This window comes from Apis cerana, linkage group LG1 (assembly GCF_029169275.1).
Source record: "Apis cerana isolate GH-2021 linkage group LG1, AcerK_1.0, whole genome shotgun sequence".
Classification (NCBI taxonomy): Eukaryota; Metazoa; Arthropoda; class Insecta; order Hymenoptera; family Apidae; genus Apis; species Apis cerana.
In genome coordinates, this window is record NC_083852.1 from 24,936,116 (window position 1) to 24,955,771 (window position 19,656).

Consider the following 19,656-nt stretch of genomic DNA (forward strand, 5'->3'; position numbering starts at 1 on the left):
TAGATAGTTATTGATACGAATCTCTACTAACTCGAGGAAACGTTCTACTTCCATTCTCTTCCTTGTCAAGTTCGCTTCCTTCATACCGTTTAAAATCATCTTCGCCGTTTTCAACGCTTTCTTCAATTCTATCCTTTTGTTTTCGTTGCTGTATTGATTCAACAGGAGAATCGTATCTGGAACAATGAAAATTATCGTTACAGATAAGATATAAAATTGGAACGCGACCTTTTTTTCTTTTTTCTCCCCAAGACGATCACCTTCTATGTATTTCTTCAGATTCTCCATTTCGATCTTTGCGCTAAATATGTTATTCTTTAAATCGTTGCTTTTTGAATTTAGAATATCCGAGCGTTTGGCTTGTTCATTGGCCTGAAAAATAAAATATCGATATATATATATATATATTTCTAATATTTCCTAGTAATAATAATATTCTTTTACAAAACCTTATAACACTCACAGTTCTGAACAACACTTCGACTTCTTTCAACAATTCTCTGTACTTGTTCCACGGAATATTTTTCATCCTTTGCTTCAATCTATTCTGTCGATTCATTTCTTCCAAATACTCGGTCGTGTTCGAATCGATGTAGGATAATTCCTGCCAGGGAGGGGGAACGTATCCGTCTGCTATGTGCACGGTACCTTCCGCTAATTCTTGTGCAAGCGCAGCCAAATTGTCGAGCAGTATACCAGTGCAGTTATCGTTGCACGCTGGAGAAAACGGAGGGACAAAAAGGGGAAAAAAATGATCAAATCGGTTAAAGAAGAAGAAGAAATAAATTCAAGGATAGTAAGATTTCCTTACACGTGCAAACGTTGTTTATAAAAACGTGGCGATACGCTGTACATTCGGAGCAATCACGACCCGTAGACCCAGCTCTGCACCTGCATTGCCCCGTTTCCGTGTCGCACTCGTCGTTCAAACTTCCAGCAGGGTTGCATTCGCACGGCGTGCATTTTCCAGCGGGCAGATGAGGGAATCCGTAATATCCGGGCGAGCATCGCTCGCATTTCCTCCCGGTGTAACCTTGCGCAGAAGCGGATAATAAAGCGCACGAAAAAAGTCACCTAAACGGATAGGTTTCCCATGGTCGGAGAATGGTAAGAGATTACGAACCAGGTTTGCAGACGCAGATCGGCTCCGTGTTGGCGAGAATCGTGCAAGTACTCGAAAATCTTTTGTCCGCTTGCGGGCAGGGGCACGGTTTGCAGCCAAAGTCGGCATGCCCGTAGAAACTGTCCGCGCAAATATCGCATCTTGGTCCCGCGGTATTTCCTCGACAATTCTAGAGTACAATTCGTGTGTTTTTACTTTCTTATTCCAAAGCTTTGATTACGTTACGTTACTTAAATTATATGCACTTTTTCTTTCATTTGAAAAACTAAAACGCTTGATCATATATATACGGTTTGCTTCCTTTAAATTACGATAATACACAATTATTCCATCTTGGATAACGATTTATAACGATTCGCATACTAACATTGCATATTATCAAATAATTAATTCTATGTGTTAGTTATTTCCTCGACAATTCTAGAAACGTGTGTTTTTGCTTTTTTAATCCAAAGGATTGATTATGTTACTTAAATTATAATATATGCACTTTTTCTTTCTAATCATTTGGAAAAATAAATCAACGCTTGATCATGTACGGTTTGCTTTCCTTAAATTACGGTAATACACAATTGTTTCAATTTGGATAACGATTTATAACGATACGGATAATGATTTGCATACTATCATTGCATAATATTATTAAATAATTAATTCTGTGTTAGTTATTTCCTCAACAATTCTAGAAACGTGTGTTTTTGCTTTCTTATTCCAAAGGATTGATTATGTTACTTAAATTATAATATATGCACTTTTTCTTTCTAATCATTTGGAAAAATAAATCAACGCTTGATCATGTACGGTTTGCTTTCCTTAAATTACGGTAATACACAATTGTTTCAATTTGGATAACGATTTATAACTATTTGCATACTATCATTGCATATTATCAAATAATTAATTCTATGTGTTAGTTATTTCCTCGACAATTCTAGAAACGTGTGTTTTTGCTTTCTTATTCCAAAGGATTGATTATGTTACTTGAATTATAATATATGCTCTTTTTCTTTCTAATCATTTGGAAAAATAAATCAACGCCTGATCATACACTATTTGCATACTATCACTGCATAATATCAAATAATTAATTCTGTGTGTTAGTTATTTCCTCGACAATTCTAGAAACGCGTATTTTTGTTTTCTTATTCCAAAGGTTTGATTACGTTACGCTTAAATTATTATATATGCATTATTATATATTGCTTCTCTTAAATTACGATAATACACAATTGTTCCGTCTTGGATAACGATTTATAAGATTTGCATACTATCATTGCATAATATCAAATAATTAATTCTATGTATTAGTTATTTCCTCGACAATTCTAGAAACGTGTATTTCTTTTTTTATTCCGGAGATTTGATACATTTAAATTATAATAAGTCGATATATGCATTTTCGATTCAAAAATAAATTAACGTCTGACCATACACGGTTGTTCTACCTTGAATAACAATTTATAAAGGTTTGTATGTTAATACCGTGAGAATTGTAATTAATTCTACGTGTTATTTCCTCGACAATTCCAGAAACGTGTATTTCTTTTTTTATTCCGGAGATTTGATACGCTATGATTAAATTAAAATAAATCGATATATGCACTTTTTCCCATTCAGATCGTTTGGAAAAATAAATTAACGTCTGACCATACACGGTTTACTTCCCTTATTCACTTAAATTACGATACACCTAATACACGGTTGTTCTATCTTGGATAACAATTTATAACGATTTGCATGCTAATATCTACGTGTTAGTTACAAGTTTGATAAGAATAGATTCGAATAGGCTTTACCAAGCAATATCCCGTCTCTATGTTGCAAATATTAGATCTTCCGTTACACTGGCAGGCTTTTGCTTCACCGACGAGATCGATGACGATCGTCGATGTGACTGTCGTATTCTTATACCATCGATAGTAACCGATGCTTGGATCCTGGCAGGACGTGCTGTTATACTCCGGGGGACATTTGCAAATCTCGACACCGGTTGCAAGTTGTGGGATGTGTGTAGGTGTTAGAACTGCAGCGTCCATAGAGGCTTCGAGTAAACTGAAACGCAACGCAGGCAACGAGGTTACGAACGAAAACGATATCATTTTATCGGGGGAATGGGAAACGTTTCACGTACGTCGCCTTCGTAAATTCGGCATTGTCGGAAGCTTTTATCAGAATGTATTGTAAATTTTGCAACGCAACCATCAGAACCTCCCTCGTCACTTTGTAATCGGGCCTATTCTGCAACTGCCACAACGACTCGTGAAATCTAAAGAAGAAAAGAAAAAAATTGAGGGAGATATATACTCGTGTATATCGTTTTTATACCAGAAATCGAATACGATGATTCCTCGAGATTTGAGATTTTTAATCACGATTACCTGACTTCGTAATGATTATCGTTGGCAGGTACAGGTAAATAATATTCCAGGACAATTTTATCGTTCCCCTGCAGTTGCACTATCGGATATTGAAAAGTCGATCTCAAAGGTATCCCACCCTCCGTCGAACTTGTAAATCTTAAAAATCCTCCGTAAGATACGACCTTCGAAATGAACGAATGAAGTTTCATTTTTCATTTGCACGCGTAAAAAAAGAAGGAAAAAGAAAGAAAGAGAGAGAGAGAGAAAAAGAAGAAAACTCGAAACCTTATCGCCAAGAAAAGACTCGGGCAGCATCCAATAGAGGGGATAATTGTAATACAAGTGTGCCGGTATCGTGACATCACCTTCGGTGTCAGGAATCGTGGAGAGTCCGTTGGTCATGTTCAAACCGCCGTTGACGGGAGATAAGAAAATTTGCGACCTAAATTTGCTCACCTGTAACCACCCGTCAATCCTTTTTTCAAAGACTTTTCATTTCTCAACGAACGAATTTCTTTCGGCAAACCCGATCCTCACCGCTATTTCGTTGATGGTGTCGTTGACGTAAAGGGTTCGTGGACGAGTCAATCTCCGTTGCCCCCAACTAAGGCCGGCTTGCCGGCAAGAAGTTGTTCTCCCGAAACAGAAGCACTCGGTGCAACCTTTCGGATTGTCCAACGCCAAACCGAACGTACCCTCCTTGCATCGATCGCACTGCCTTCCGACCGCGTATTCCTAACAAAAACAAGAAGAAGAAGAAGCAGCTCCCCCAAACGTCCTCCCGGATTCACCCCCGTTCTTACTTTCACTTCCAAATCGACCCATTTACCTTACAAGGACACTGTCCCTGGTCGTTGCAATCGCAAGTCTCGCGATCGCACCGCGTGGTGCCGGCCGCGTTGCAACCGCAAGGTCGACACCTGGGGTAACCGTAGTACCCTTTCGCGCATCTCTCGCACCTGAGCCCGGCGTAGCCTATTCTGCAAGGGCATTGTCCCCGGTGGTCGCAGTGGGGCTTCGTGGAGCCGAGGGTGCAGGCGCACGGCCTGCACCCAACCCCCGCCACCAAGTCCCAGGAGCCGGGCCTGCAGCGGTCGCAGTGCTCGCCGAAGGTGAGGGTCGGGCACACGCAGCGACCTGTGTCGGGGTCGCAGATGTGGCCCGGACGTACGCACGGGTCGCACGCTGCAAAATAATGGGATCTCGATTCCAGTTCTCCTTCTCCTCGTTGTTTCGCGACCGATACCTTGGCACCCGCTCGAGGAGAATCCGTAGTAGCCGGCCAGACACGTGTCGCAACGCGTCCCGCCTACGCCTTGCTTGCAGTAACACTGGCCCACGGCTTCGTGGCAGGAAGAGTTGTGCGCCCCGATCGGGTCGCATCCGCAGGGGGCGCATCCAGCTCCCGTCGGCAAGCCCCAGAACCCAACCTTTTCGAACGCAGCCGGAGGAGCAAGATTTAAGAGAGGAGGATTCATTCGAGGGATGACGCGTAAAGCGAGTACTCACCGTACATTGGTCGCATTGCCTGCCGGCCACGTGAGGCTTGCACTGGCACTGACCCGTCACGATGTCGCAGGTAGAGCTTATCGAGCCGACAGGATTGCATCGACACCCTGAAAATGTTGATTAAATATTAATAGTTGAGTAGAGCGACAGTGTATTGCCTCGACAGGACGTTATTTTCATTCTCTATGAGCTACGAGACGACGGGAGGGGAAATGATACCGCTCCTTTCATTCGTTTCTTCTGGGGTATAAATATATAAATCTACGGGTGTGATCAGCATCTATCGGCGACTGGGATCCCAGTCATGCGTGACTAGGCGTTTGCCGATGCGCGATCGATCGCGTTTCGCAATTAGCGATCCCGTCCATACGAATATCGTATTGCGTTCGAACAAAGGCCTGCTCGCCTTCGCTTTCGCAGCAACCGAAAGAGAAAGATCGTTCCGCAAGGAATTTTTACGACACGCTCGTAAATCGTGAATAAGTCGCAGTAGCCGCACATTTGAATTCAATTTGGCCAACCGGTGTTACCCGGTTCGTAATTGTCCCGTTTTTTGAAACGCAGATGGGATTAAATCGTTTACATTAATCGTAAATATCGCTCTGTTCCGAATTATTAGCTGTAATAAACAAGCGGTAACGCGATGTAGCCACTATCTTTCCCACGGGGCAATTCGATTTGAATAACGTCTCGCGCAGCAAACGAAACCACGGTTGGAAAGCTTTATTTATCATTCGACTGTTGTGAACGCTTTCGGCTCGGATTCGCAATAATCGACTGTTCCCGTGTAAACGTGAATTAGAGGATCGTATATTTTAAATATCGTAATTATTATCCTAAGCCGTCGTGCACATATATCGTGCCCTGTCGCTCGACCGATTACGAGCTGCAATAATTCCATTCTTGCCTGCTCCCGCACAACTTTGCCGATCGATCGATTTAAAAAAAGAAAAATGAAGAAGAAAAGAGAATACGTAAGCCAGCGAGTGACGTATGATTAATTCAAGCAGTGGTGACCGTGCTGCTAGAGCATAAATAACGATCTCCCTAATCCCGTAACGGCGTTCAGCCAATGCGCTTGGATAAATAAATAATCGTTCTCGTTACAAAGATCGAGAGGAGGGAAGGGAGGAGGAGAGGCTGCCCGTTGACTGCGACGCTTAAATCGCGGCTTAAATATCGATCATCCTTTAAACCGATAAGCAAACTGTCCGTTCCCTTTATTGGGCGAACGGTTCAATCACTTTGCGCGTCCACTCCTTTAACGAAGCCCATTGACGATGGATGGATGGGCAGAGATAAGGGGACGATGCGCGTAGCGTGGAGGCGAAAGTCGTATTGATTTATCGATCGATGCGTTGAACGAGAGTCGGCCAGGATTGCGATTTCGATTACGGCGAAGGGGGTGGCGAAGCGTGGCCAAGGTTTGTGGGGCACATGGACACGGAGGTTGTGATTTTTGTTTGATAAAATGTAATCACAATAGTTAGATTCATCCGGCGTGTAATCTTATTGGTGTCGATACGCGGTTGGTTGGTCGTTAAGTAAAGTCTGATTTATCGATCGAGTATTTACTCGACCGATTCGGTGAATCGGTATCGATGAGGATTTTTCGGATTAAAAAAAATATTCACAATATCTTTTAAGCTCCATATATCCATTAGCCTAAAACTCGATAGTTTCGTAAATAATTGAGATTCTTGGTGATCAATTTCTCTCGAAATATACAGAAAATGAGAGAAGCACGTACGAGGGATAATGATTAGATAAATTATACAAAAAATATTTATAATATATTTTCGTCGTTCTGATATTGGTTTCCAATTTATCGATCTAAAACTGGATAGGAAATAATTAAAATTCTGAAGCCAGTACGATTGTTAAGCAAACGAGAAAGAATTCCACGGCTAAATCAAGGATTTCGATGAGAATGTAAGAAAGGATGACGAAAGGAATAATTATAACATATTTTCTTCACTCTGATATTGACTTTCAAATCTATCGATTTGAAATACGATAGTTTGGTAGATAATTAAAATTCTTGGACCACTGGTATGTACGATTGTTAAGCAAATGGAGAATTCCACGGATTTCGATGAGAACGTAGAAAAGAACGATGAAAAAAATATTTACAATATATTTTCGTCGCTCTATTATCGGTTTTCACTTCCAACCTATCGATCTAAAATTCGATATGCGATTAAAATTCTTGGTACGATTACGTTAAGCAATCAGAGAATCAAATCGAGGATTTCGACGACGACGCGAAGAAATATAAAAAAAGATGACGATTTGTAAATAATTAAAATTCTTGGACCATTCTTGGTACGCAGGATTGTCGAGCAAAGAGAGAATTGCTGTGTTAAATGGAGGATTTCGATGAGAGCGTAGAGGAAGATAGAAAAGGACGACGATTTATTAGCCGATAAATTGCCGCTCGTTATTGCACCGGTCCCATGGAACGTCATTAAAGAAATCGAAGAAGTGTCGAGACGCGAAACAGACGCGAGAGCTTTGGCGCCATTTTCAGTTTCAAATTCCTCGTTACGCGTTAACAGGGCGGAAGTCGATGGTATTATACTTTGTAATAAAGATAAGCGTACGGCATATTAAACGGGAATTTACATCTATCGAGGTGTTATTCGACGTTTAATCGTGTTGGTAATTGAGAATCGGAGTAGTAATTAAGAGGTAATTAGACGAAGCTTTCTCGGGTTTCACGACTCGAGAGGAGGATCGGCGCGAGCGAAATCGCTTCATTCGAATCGCGCGAACAACGATAAAAACATTTGATCGATTTTTCTCATCGATCCAGAAATGGTAGAGATTATCGAAACAAAAACTATATATATATATATATGAAATATAGGAAAAATTATTTCATTTTACAAGATCTCCTCGGTATGGAAGAAACCGAGAACACGGGATTAATGTCTTGTTTGAGGAGAATTTATCGCATTGTAGCGCACGTTTCCGTGATCCTGTCTCCCGCGAGGATATAAATTCGTTCGCGTAACGATAAAGGTGGAAAGATTTAATCCCATCGATCGATCGAAAGAATTTCGCCGGCCGTTTTTAACGTGGATGTGGGCATCGAGATTGCGCGGAAAGCGCGGGAATGCGGCGAGTTAATCACCGCACCGATGTCACAATATATCGTCGAGATCCGTGGTAAAAATTAATCGGCGCCGAAGATAGTAAAACTCTTTGCGCAATGGATACTTAAAGTTGTGGATAATATGGACAATTTGAGCGAATGTTCTTTAAATCAATTTCGATCGTTTTTTAACGTTTTAAACTTTAACGACAGACCGAGACCGTTGAATAATTAATTTGGCTAATGGCTTGAAATTGCAATTGCTTCTCGCGTATTTAGATATTTTTGTGCGCGGTTATTTCTCAGAAAATTGCTCTTAAAATGAAATTGAAATTTGTTTTTTCCAACTATTAGTCGCGAACGACACTTTTGGAAAATGTTTATCAATTTTTTATTTTTCACGCGATGCAAAGCGGCAAATTTTTGTAAAAAAAATATTTTTGAAAAGAAAAGAGAAATATCTTGATATCTCGATCGAAAATTTATTATCGTTGGTTCGTAAATGCAGCCCGTATAAAAGCAATTCGCACGAGAAACGCGTATAACGCGTCGACACGGTTGATGAAATTGCTATTAAATCGGCTATTAAACCAATCGATGCAACGAAACTTGTAAAAAGCGTGAATCTTATATATTTCGAAACGAAAAAGGCTATCAATTATTCCAGACACGAACTAACGCAATCCGTGTTTTTTTACCTATACCATTCGTCGTTATTTCTATCTTTATTTCTTTAATCTGATATTTCAAAATTTCTCAGATATCGTCTCTATATACTTTCTTACGTTGTCGTAATTTTTCTTTTTCTTTATAAATCAATTCAGCCAAAATTAAATCAGATCAAATCAACATCTTTAAACGAACTTTATCCTATATATATACCTCTTAAAAACTTGTGGAATTTATTTAACCGCGTTTATTTATCAATGGTCCGTGAATCGTTTCCGCTCGATCCATATTTCACTGCTCGCATATCTTCTCTTTGATACTTCCTGCCCCTCCTTCCTGAACAAAATTTAGCTTCATCGGCTAAATTATTAATAATTTCAACGGGTTCGACGTTGCTTGCCCCCCTTTCGATTCGGCAAAACGTTTAAAACCCCCGTCCAATATTCCTCTCCAATTTCTCTTCCGCTTTACGATTCCGGTCAAAAGCTACGATACACTTATCCCGGAATAATTGTTTTCTTCGCAGAAGAACGGAGCAGTGCCAGTTGTAAAGTAAGAACGCGAACGAGTGTCGGCAAGTAGGCGTGCACAATGGTCTGAAACGCGAGAAACACGGTTGATAACGAGCCGCGGCCTCTTTGGATGTATCGGATCGTAAAACGTGGCCACGGTTAACTGGAAAATAATTCCACCGTAATTTTAACTGTGTACTCCCATACCTCTCCCCCATTCACCCGCTAATCAATCGCTCTTTACGCCTCGTCCGATCGAGGGCCCGCTTCCTCCACCCGCAAACCGTGCAAATTTCACGGACGCTCTTTCGAAGAATCGAGATCTTGTTGGAAAACAAATTACTCGTACGAACGAGTAACAAAGTATAAATGAAAAATATTATAAAATATAAGGAAACATTTTTTCCCCTCCCTGCAATTTTCGAATTGAATCGATTCTTAAATAAATTTCGCTACAGCTTTCCTTGCGGATCAATATTTCTCGAATTGCATCGGATAGAATCGTTTCGCAACATTGCCCGCTCCGATAATGACGGTACGGGCAACTCGTCGTATTATCGCGTACGTCGAATCGAAACAGTACAAGTTTTGTTCGAAGCGAAACGCCAGATGCCACGAGGGTACTCGTAACCACTCGAAAATTTGTTCCAATACTTTTCGTACGATCAATTTTCGCCGGGCCAGCGAAAGGAAGGAAGAAAAAAAAGTGAAACGTTCGCGTATGTATCGGCAGGAACGTTGTCGATCGACGTTATCTCTTCGAGTATCTTCTATTTATACTTAACCCGTGGAGAAAAGAAAACAGTGAAATCGTCTATTTCGAACGCCAGACGCCTTAGATCTCTCTCCACGGTTAAAAATTTGTTTTTAGCGATCATTGGGAGGGAGGAGGAATGGGCGGGCATAGAGGAATCTAAATCAAGCTAAACCAAAAACCAGTCACGGATTAAAGAAAAACAGATCCGCCGATGGTTGATCAAATAAACTGTAACGCCAATAACGCTCCGAGCTTGAAACATTAAGATAAGCGGCGTTGACGCATCGAAAGTCGGCGCTGCGAACGTTTTCCCTTTAATTATCGTGCAAAAATTCTGGAGAATCGTTGAAAGAGAGAAAGAAAGTAATGTTCAGAAGTCAGAATTTGCCGTGAGCGCAGAGACCACGGTTTCGATCCGTTATCGAATGGATCGCAGCGTAGGAGGATCGACATGATCTACGAGCCACCGTAGCGACAGCATTAACGTGATGTATGGCGAACGAGCCACGGCCTCCAATCCATTATTTCAACGATCGACCGGTGGAAACGGAAGGTGTGCTGCATCTAATCGGATCCATAGATCCTCGAACAAACTTCTCGACCGCGAAACGAGAATGAAAGCTTCGATTCAAATTTCCTTCTCGATAATGATTCCGCTATTTCCAATATATCGATTATTTTCTTTTCTTTCTTCTTCTTCTTCTTCTTTATCTTCTCGACTCGGTGTTCGTGACTTCGCTTCGTCAATTCCGTATGCGAGATAACTCGTCGACTAAGTCCGCTTTTTTTTCTTTGAAAAAAAAAACAACTCTTCCTTACCCGATACATAGACGCGGGACACGGAAATATCTTTATCTCGTAAAGATTGAGGATCTCTGGAGAGGAAGATTTCCTTTTGCACGCCCATACGCCAAGCCGCCCACGCGCGATATCTCGCACGGGGATTCTTTCGAAAGAAAGGAAAAAAGAGAGAAAGAAAGAAAGAAAAAAGAAAGAAAGCTCTCGTTTCAACCCTTCTTCCTCACCCTGTCCCTGGAAAAGATGTCGAACTACTAAGGGGTGAGGTTGGAAAATAGGAGGAAAAGGAATGGGGAAGAAGAAAAATCGCGATCCAAAAGAGAGAGATTTCTGTCTCGCCTACGCGTGTTTGTACAGCTATGCGCACGCCACGGGGGATTCTAATCGGAATGCGATAAGCGCGTTGATAATCCATGGCGAACCACTCGTGGATAGGAAGGAATCGAAACTCGCGTGGCTCGAGATAGGTGTAATATTAATTAGTCTGTCTTTCGTTAACTCGTTTTCGTTTGAGCAACGGCTAATCGATTTCACGGGGATTCTTCTCTTTCTTTTCTTTTCTTCCATTCGACAATGTCCAAAATCGTCGGGGGCGTTGAGGAAAAATGTGTTAAATTTATAGTGACTTTGATTGCTTAAATCGATCCATCTTTTCGTATTTTTGATTGTTATTACGTTTCGAAGGGAATAAATTATCGAAGTAACGCTTTATTCGTCACTGTTACGCGGAAGGATTCGTAATTTTCGATCAACGAAAATTCCTTTCCCCGACTCGATTGAAACGCCAAGCCTGTTGCAACGCCAACGTTTCTTAATAGCCCTGTTCCCACGAGGGGCGCGTGCTTTCCAGATTACACCAAGTCCGGTACACGAGATTTCGCTCGTTCCTCGCGACATTCTCAAACATCCGAGTCGGAAGAGGCGCGGGCAAAGGGAGAAACGAGGAGATACGGCGAGGTAAAAGCGTAAATCTGCCGGCCTGCCTCCAGCCCCGTTTCCTCTCCTTTGACCGATTCGTCGGCGACAGCCAGCTTTAAATCGCGGGTGAAAACGGTTTTTTCCAATACCTTTTCGATTTCCTATACGTGTATGTGGCACAGGCTCGCCGATCGATCGATCCACGAAGAAAACACGACGCGGGATCGATCGAGCTTAATTTATGCGCGCTCGTGCATCCAGACATATGTTCGCTTCGTACGAACGAGAAAAATTAATCTCGCTCGTACATTTCCTTGCGCGTCAAGATCAACCTCTTAACGGAAATTAATTATCTCGATATTAACCATCCTTATTCGTCCATCTCTTTTAAACAGAGATCCACTTCTCTTTAAAAAATATTCTCGAACGTTTAGAAAGTTGTAGAATTTCGTGGAAGCGTGATATTTCCATCTCGGTAGCGAAATTGATCGAGACGAGTCGAGTCTCGATTTTCGAAGGAGGAAGGATCGAAACGCGTTCCCATCTTCGATATTCTTCGATTTTTCTCCCGAACAGAAAGAAAGGATGAAAGAGACGAGGGGCGAACCAGCACACACCAGCTGCTGCTCCGTGCCGAGCCGCTCGAGGAAAAAGGTATGGAATTTTATCGAGAGTTGGGTTAAAAGTGCGCGATTTCTGCATCCTGTGCACCAGGCCTGATCCCAGTATAAATAGATGCGTGCGTGTTCAAGGTGCGCCACGTATCAAACCGACTGTTTCTGTGTCCCGCGAATTTATCTCTGCTGACAGCTCGTTACCCGATAACAGTCGGACAGCCTCGAGAAAGAGAGAGAAAGAGAGGGAGGCAATTACGAAATTCACGCGGACGAGTCTCTTCTTCTTTTCTCCCTTTGTAAATAAGTCATACAGGTGGGAAATCGTAACGTGTGCGAGCGAACGTATTACAAATTCCACTCTTCGTTCCTTTATTCCCTGCCAAGAACACAGGATGCGCCGCGATTGATTTATCATTCGATTGATCCCTCGATACGAATCTTACTCCTCTTCGAAACCATTTTCGCATTTGCGATGCGTAAATTCCCACTTCTCTAACTGTTATCGATACTTCCTTTTCCGGTCACGTAATTCTCTAACCGCGTTTACACGCGAATATCAAATAAGAGGACTGAACCGTGCGGTTGAGTTATCTATCTACTCGGAGTACAGTATCGGTGCGCGTAATGGAAAAACAAGGAGAAAAGAGCATCGCTTGTTCTTTAACTACGCATCTTCTTCAAAATCAAAAGTTGCCAAGAGAGGGGGGGAAAGAACTGGTCTTCCCTCCTCTCTCTCTCCTCTTCTACCCACGTACTCCCGCCGTATGTATACATATATATATATATACATATACATACGCACACATGAGCGTTCGACTCGATACACCCGTTTGCTTGCTGCCCCTTTATTACCGCGGTACGAGCAGTTTGCACACGTGTGCGATGCTCGTTTTTCATTCATCCTCGGGCGCAACGCAGAATGGCAGAAACGCGCGCAGGTGGTCTCTCTCCCCCGCTCGGCGAACGAATCTCTGCGTTTCTGGATTTCTCCTCTCGTGCAACAGACGCAAGTTTTATATATATGTATATATAGATCGATTTTTCCCTTCTTTTCATTTCCATTCTATCTTGATAACGGAGATAAAATTTATACATATATTTTTATAATAAAAAAGAAAAATCGAAGAGTTGCAACGCAACGGATCGTCGCGAGGGAAGCGAAGGTGTCGGTTCGATTGAACGCAGCTAGTAGCACCGGTGAGCGGGTGTTGGATGGTCGTAACGTTGACAGGGAACAATAAGGCGCGTTGTAGGAGGCGCGTTGGCCGCATCCCGGCCCGTTTGCTTCGCGACTTTCACGTGGGTCGATATGGGCCGTTTCAGAAGAAAATGCCACGCAAATGTCTCTTCAATTCAGTGAAGGAGGAGGAGGAGGGAAAGCGTTGTTTCGGTTTATAATTATTTTAAAAGATGGATGGAGGATAGGATATCGAAACGTAATTAAAATAATAAAATGCAATGAAATAAATAGGTTCAGGAGCGAGGATCATTGAGCGAAATACGAAAATCAATCTCTATTTCCCTTGGTTGAGAACCGGTAGTGTGACTACTCGCGTAATGTGCGTAATGGTACACGCACGCGCGTACACATGGAATTAGGGGATATATCCCTGTTATAATTTTTAAAGAATAGGGAAATCGAGGCAATCGAGCGTAAAGAAATTATTATGATCGGTGGGCAAGATAGGGAAAATTTGTATCGATTAAGATGAAACGATTAGAGCGATCATCAGCCCTATCATTGATCCCTATCTAAAGCAAGGACAGTGTCTCTGGTGGTGGGCTGGATCGCGTCTCGATTAAGTTACGAACGATCGATCGATCGATGTTGATAGCGATGTGTGTATGTGTGTGTGTGTTACGGGAACTCGTTTTAACGGAAGTAATTATATTTTAATCAATTTTTCCCCTAATATCGTATAATATCATTACGAGGGAGATTACGAGGATTCCGTTTCGATTAAAAAATAATAAAAATTTTCTCGAGAGCAAGAGACGTCGCATGTTTAATTGTTTGTCGCGTATATAATAATAAAAAAAACATCACAAAATTGTACACACACACACACACACACACATATATATAGAGCGAAATTAGAGTTTAAAGATGAACATTATCACACCTCGGCTGGTTATAAACGTGTTATAAAAATGCGAGATGCGATATAACGGAAGGATGGAGAAAAAGCGTGGAAACGATCGCGGTAATTTTTTCGATCGACACAAGCCCCTCCCCCCTCTCTTCCTATTTCCTTTTGTTCTCTTTGCTACGCGTATCTGGCCCGCCATACTGCAAGCGGGGTAATAACTCGTAAAGGGTACATGAACGCAAGCCAGCGCAGCGTCGAGAAATTATACGCTCGTAATTTGAGTTTGCTGGAACCAGCGGAGCCTCGAACGAGTTCGCATTCGAGATTGCTTTTACCATCCAACGATCCTTTATTCGCTCGCAAAATCCGATATACGTTTAAACTTGTGGAGCCAAGAATTCCACGTACTTCTCTCGCACGGAAATATTATTTGCATCACTTTTATCAATATCGATCTATGCGTTTTATCTTTTTTTGACTAATTATAATATCGTTAACTGTATCTTCTCTTTAAAAGATCTCCAACTTGCTAATTTCAATTTTCCGAAAAAGAAAAAGAAAAGAAAGTTACCGAGATCGAATAACTCGGATTGCGGTCGTGGAGACTAAAAATGGAGAAATAATTTGCAGCCTTCCGTAATAGAGGTAATATTTCATTGCTAGGTTAGGTACTAGGCGCTCGTTAGGTATCGTTAGAAAGAGGAGGGAAGGTGTTCTCCTCTCCTTGGAACGGCGTTAGATCGCGCGAAAGCTCGTTAAAGCTTAAAAATATACGCGGCGCTCTGTCCAAAGGACGACAACGACGGCGATCGTTGATTAATCGCGTGTCAATTTGCCGACGACGACGGACGAGAGAGTTGCACGGAACGGTGACTCAGCTGTGGTTTCATTTGAAATTCAAAACGAGCCGCGACGCTCGTACGGATTAAACGTTCGCCCTCGAGGAATTCCTCGATCGAAATCGTTTCTGTCCTCTCCTCGTACGTACCCTTTCGCGTCCACGACAAAGTGGCTTATTGATTTTGCCAGCGTTTCGTTCCACCCGATCCGAGCAACTATCAACAACCATAATAGCTATATAAATAACGCTTTAACTCGATATCAATATTAATCAGTTGTAACGTAATGATAAATTGCGTTATCGAAATCAACGATAAATTTGTGTATGGTGTATATGGAAAGTGAAATTTTGTTTTAAAATCGTGTTGTGATATTAAGAAATTTCTTAGCGCGAGATAGCGTAGGAAGGGTGGATACGAGGAGTGTAATTGAGATAGTAATTTGATCGTTTCTGTGAGTTGTTACATAAACTATTTTTACGATACGTAATTGCTATTAGATAATTTGACGAGGTAGCGTATTATGACATTTATATAAAGTTTCCAATAATTATATCGCGTTGGCGCTATTAATTATTCATCATTGGAAACTGGCGCGTGATTTATCTCTCCACGTTATTTTATTTTAACAAGGTTGACGCTGAATTCCGAGAACCGTATTGGTAACTGTTTATTGCCGTGAAAAAAATACGAGATATCTCACGTACCGATGTAAATAGTGCTAATTTGTACCGTTGCATCGGTAGAAAAAGACGTGACGTTCGTAATACGACACTTTTCCGTATCATTTATGCATACGCGTTATACACATGTATTCACGGAAACATTTGCCGTTTCGTGCAAAAATTAATTCTAAATTATCTAAATTTGAATTTCTAATTTAACGCCCCAACGTAATACGTGTCATTTTGTATCAAATGATTTCGTATTTGACATTTTTTTATCCAGCCAGGATAAAATCTGTCGCGAGAGAACTTCTGTCGAAAAGAAAAGAAAAACAAAAAATCTTCCAACAAATTACATTATCATAACCAATGACCATTTTACGAGAAAAAGAAAAAAAAAACGATCCCTAACCAGACACGCCCGTTTAATAACCATTTAGATAATATATCATGTATCCTTGACGTTGGAAGGTGTCACGCAGGTGAGATAATATTAATAAGGCCCCCTATATACGAGCAATTTTAATTGATATGTCAATGTGACAAGTGGCTAATGGCTATTCGGCACGATGCAACGCTCCAATCGTATCCTTTCCCCTTTCTCCCTTTTAAAACTAAGAAATTTCAATTGCCCCACTCGCATGGATGGACGCATGGAAAAGGAGTAAAAAGATCGCAATGTTGATACATGTATCTGTCGCTTTTCGGTATCCACCAATATTTTTCTCTTTGTTCAACGAAATGTCCAGAGAAAAAAAAATTGAAATTTTTCTTCATAGAGGGGGGGAAAAAATGCCACTGTTCGATATTTTAAATAAATAGGCGGAAGGTGTATAGAACTCTCTTGAGAATTCTCTCCTCATAGAGGTCGAAAATGGCGTACTTAATAATCGAGATAACGCGTGTATCGAGTTTGAATTTTTCGAAACGGCGCCAAGTATATTTATTACCGTCGCTTACTGTTAATTAAGATCATGTCCGTGGATTGAAAATAATTTAATCGGACGTACAGTGGACCATCGAGTGGTCGAGGGTACGATCGACTAAATCAATCTTCCTTTTAAAAGCCAAGATCATTAAATTAAACGTAGATGTAGAAACTTAATACTCGCGTCTCTAATAACGGCCGTATCCACGCCAACGCAGAGTTTCGCTTCGATAATTTCACGCATCATTTTTCAACCGCGTCATTAACGATATTAAAACGATCGACCCATCAGTCAAATCAACGCACGAACCATTTCGAGAACGCTTTCGCGGCCAGATTAATGTTCCTCTCGAGAATCGTCCGGATTCTTTTCCTCCACTTTACCTTATTACATACGATTTCCACGCTCTCGGTAATTTTCAATGTTAACGCATACGCATTAACCGGCGTTTACTCCTACTAAATTACATCAATTATCGCGCCTATACATATTCTTCACCTCTGGGAACACTGAAGACAAATTAAACAATTACTCGTGTCTAACCAACTTCATTCTTACGTAACTTTTACTTTTATTCCCGATCAAACCGTGCCAACTTGGAAAAAACGTCGTCCACTTGGCGAAAACAAAACACATTTCCCACCAACGCGACCGCAACGACACGCCGTACGCATCATCGTGCAGCCCGCAACGACACCCCCTCGACACCCCTGCCAATACCGACATAAACCGTTTTATACCGGTTTCGACGTTGTGACAACGTTCGAAAATTCAGCATCTCTTCTGTCCTGCAATTGTAGCAGCAGCAACGCTACGCTACGAGAGACCGGTCCAGCACACCGTTCGCGGTGCACCTTGCGGTCCCGCGGCTTCTTTCCATCCAATTCCTGGTAATTCGATACCTGGAAACGATTTCGCGTGTCGTATTACGCGTTTACACGACTGGTCATTCCCTGGCCAGCTTGTCAGCCGACCCACACACTTTGCTCGTGCAAAAGCAACGTGTTTGCGTGTGGGGGTGTTGCGCGTGTGGCCGGAACACGAGACCGTAATAATGACGACCACCTGTCGAGCGCGCCGATCCAACTTCGCTTCCTTTTCTTTTTCCTTTTTCTTTTTCTACCACTCGTTTTACTATCGCCTTCGTAATCCCTCTTATATCTTGCGTTTTTACTCCGTATCACGATGGTTTATTATTAATATATTTATAATATTAATATATCGAGATGAGGTCACAATGTAACAACGTTTTGCGTAAGGAAATCTCGATCGAATTTAGAAAACATATATATATTCAAGAAAGGAGAGAAAAAATTTTGAGGCTTTATTCGATTGATTTCATTGCGTCGAAATGATATTTCCATATCTTGGCGAAGAAAATTGTTTTCTCGATCTATCGCGGATTTCGATTAAAGAAAGATTTGCGAAATAATATTAGATTTTATAGAAAGAGAAAAAAAAATACACAAAGACGACCATTATGTTCGACGCAAACATTCGTTCTTTGCTTTCAGTTTCTGCGCACGTTGAAAGTAGTTTGCCGTCGCGCACTTTTATCCTGGTTTCGATCTTAATTAATTTCAGTTGCCTATTAGCCGACTTAAGAAGTGGTGACCTCGCACGTATTACGTCACTACGTAATGGAAAAACGATGAATCGGGTTATACGTTTTTGCGATAATAGAATGAACGATGGTTTCGCTCGTTTGGAAATTTAAATCGTGCAATTTCCAACGATTCTTATTATTCTTTTTTTTTTTTTTTTTTTACACCAAATAAAAATACACATTTTCGAACGATAAATGTAATCGTGGTCCGTTTAATTTTAATCGCGCACCCGAACGAATACACGAAGATACATTAATCATCATTCAAATTAAATTGATTGTTCCACGTTGAACGTAATTGATAGCGTTATTCGACTCAATTGGACGATTCGATGAGGAAGGCCCCCCATGACTCACACTCTTGCATTTATTATTACTCGTGCGAATTACATATACCGTCTTCTAGATTGTTGGCAACCGTATTTTAGATTAACATTTAACGTGGAATGGCGCCACGTCAGGGTGAATAGTTGTGTGCCTTTCGTTGATAAGCTTGACTTATGTCAGCATAAAATGAAACATGTTTGTAGTATACACGAAAAGAGATATCTGGGGACAAGGAAATAGTTCTTTTCTGGATTGATCAAACAATATTTCGAAAAAAAGAGGAAAAGACGACGAGACACAATTCTGTTTGAATATTTTTAATTCAAACAGAGAGAAGAGAAACAAAAGAAACACACGCGGATGTTTGAAATTATAATCTCTAATTTCGTGAATACGTATCTTTTCCAAATAAAGAACGGAACGAGAGAATTGATATCTAGAATATCTAGAATATTCTGTAATTTTTTCAATTAACACATCTTTTCCAAATGAAAATGAAACAAGGAAATCACACGGATGTTTAGAATCATTGTTCGTAATTTCGCGCTCTGTTAAATAGAATCGCGCACGGATTGTATTTTGGAATACAGCAACTATCCAAATTGCTATTTATCAGGATTGTATATTTAAGGCATCACTTGTACCTCTTCTTTCCCATACTCCATTTATTATTGTTCGAATAATGGCCGCATTAAATTGTTAAAACGATCGATAAAGGCCGGCTCAATTGAGATAGCCGCGAATAGTTTACGACCCCGGGTAATAGATAACTTAATTTCTTCCTCTTGGTACGCTATCGATTCGCGAGACATTGTAATTTAAATTGTGTCGCGTGTATAC

General features: G+C 41.1%; 1 protein-coding gene across 6 annotated transcripts in view; it reads right to left on the bottom strand.

Moving 5' to 3' along the window:
* Window positions 1–19,656, bottom strand: part of LOC108002067 (laminin subunit alpha-1) — a 146,119-nt gene that overhangs the window by 9,607 nt on the left and 116,856 nt on the right. For all 6 annotated transcript variants that reach the window (XM_028668864.2, XM_062087070.1, XM_062087072.1 and 3 more), the window contains 13 exons: window positions 4,993–5,099; window positions 4,730–4,913; window positions 4,313–4,668; window positions 4,021–4,218; window positions 3,769–3,939; window positions 3,502–3,665; window positions 3,255–3,389; window positions 2,920–3,175; window positions 1,124–1,292; window positions 812–1,033; window positions 464–717; window positions 261–372; window positions 32–176 (listed from right to left, as the gene is read on the bottom strand). In XM_028668864.2, coding sequence (XP_028524665.2) covers window positions 32–176; window positions 261–372; window positions 464–717; window positions 812–1,033; window positions 1,124–1,292; window positions 2,920–3,175; window positions 3,255–3,389; window positions 3,502–3,665; window positions 3,769–3,939; window positions 4,021–4,218; window positions 4,313–4,668; window positions 4,730–4,913; window positions 4,993–5,099 — 2,473 coding nt within the window. The remainder of the gene's footprint in view (window positions 1–31; window positions 177–260; window positions 373–463; window positions 718–811; window positions 1,034–1,123; window positions 1,293–2,919; window positions 3,176–3,254; window positions 3,390–3,501; window positions 3,666–3,768; window positions 3,940–4,020; window positions 4,219–4,312; window positions 4,669–4,729; window positions 4,914–4,992; window positions 5,100–19,656) is intronic.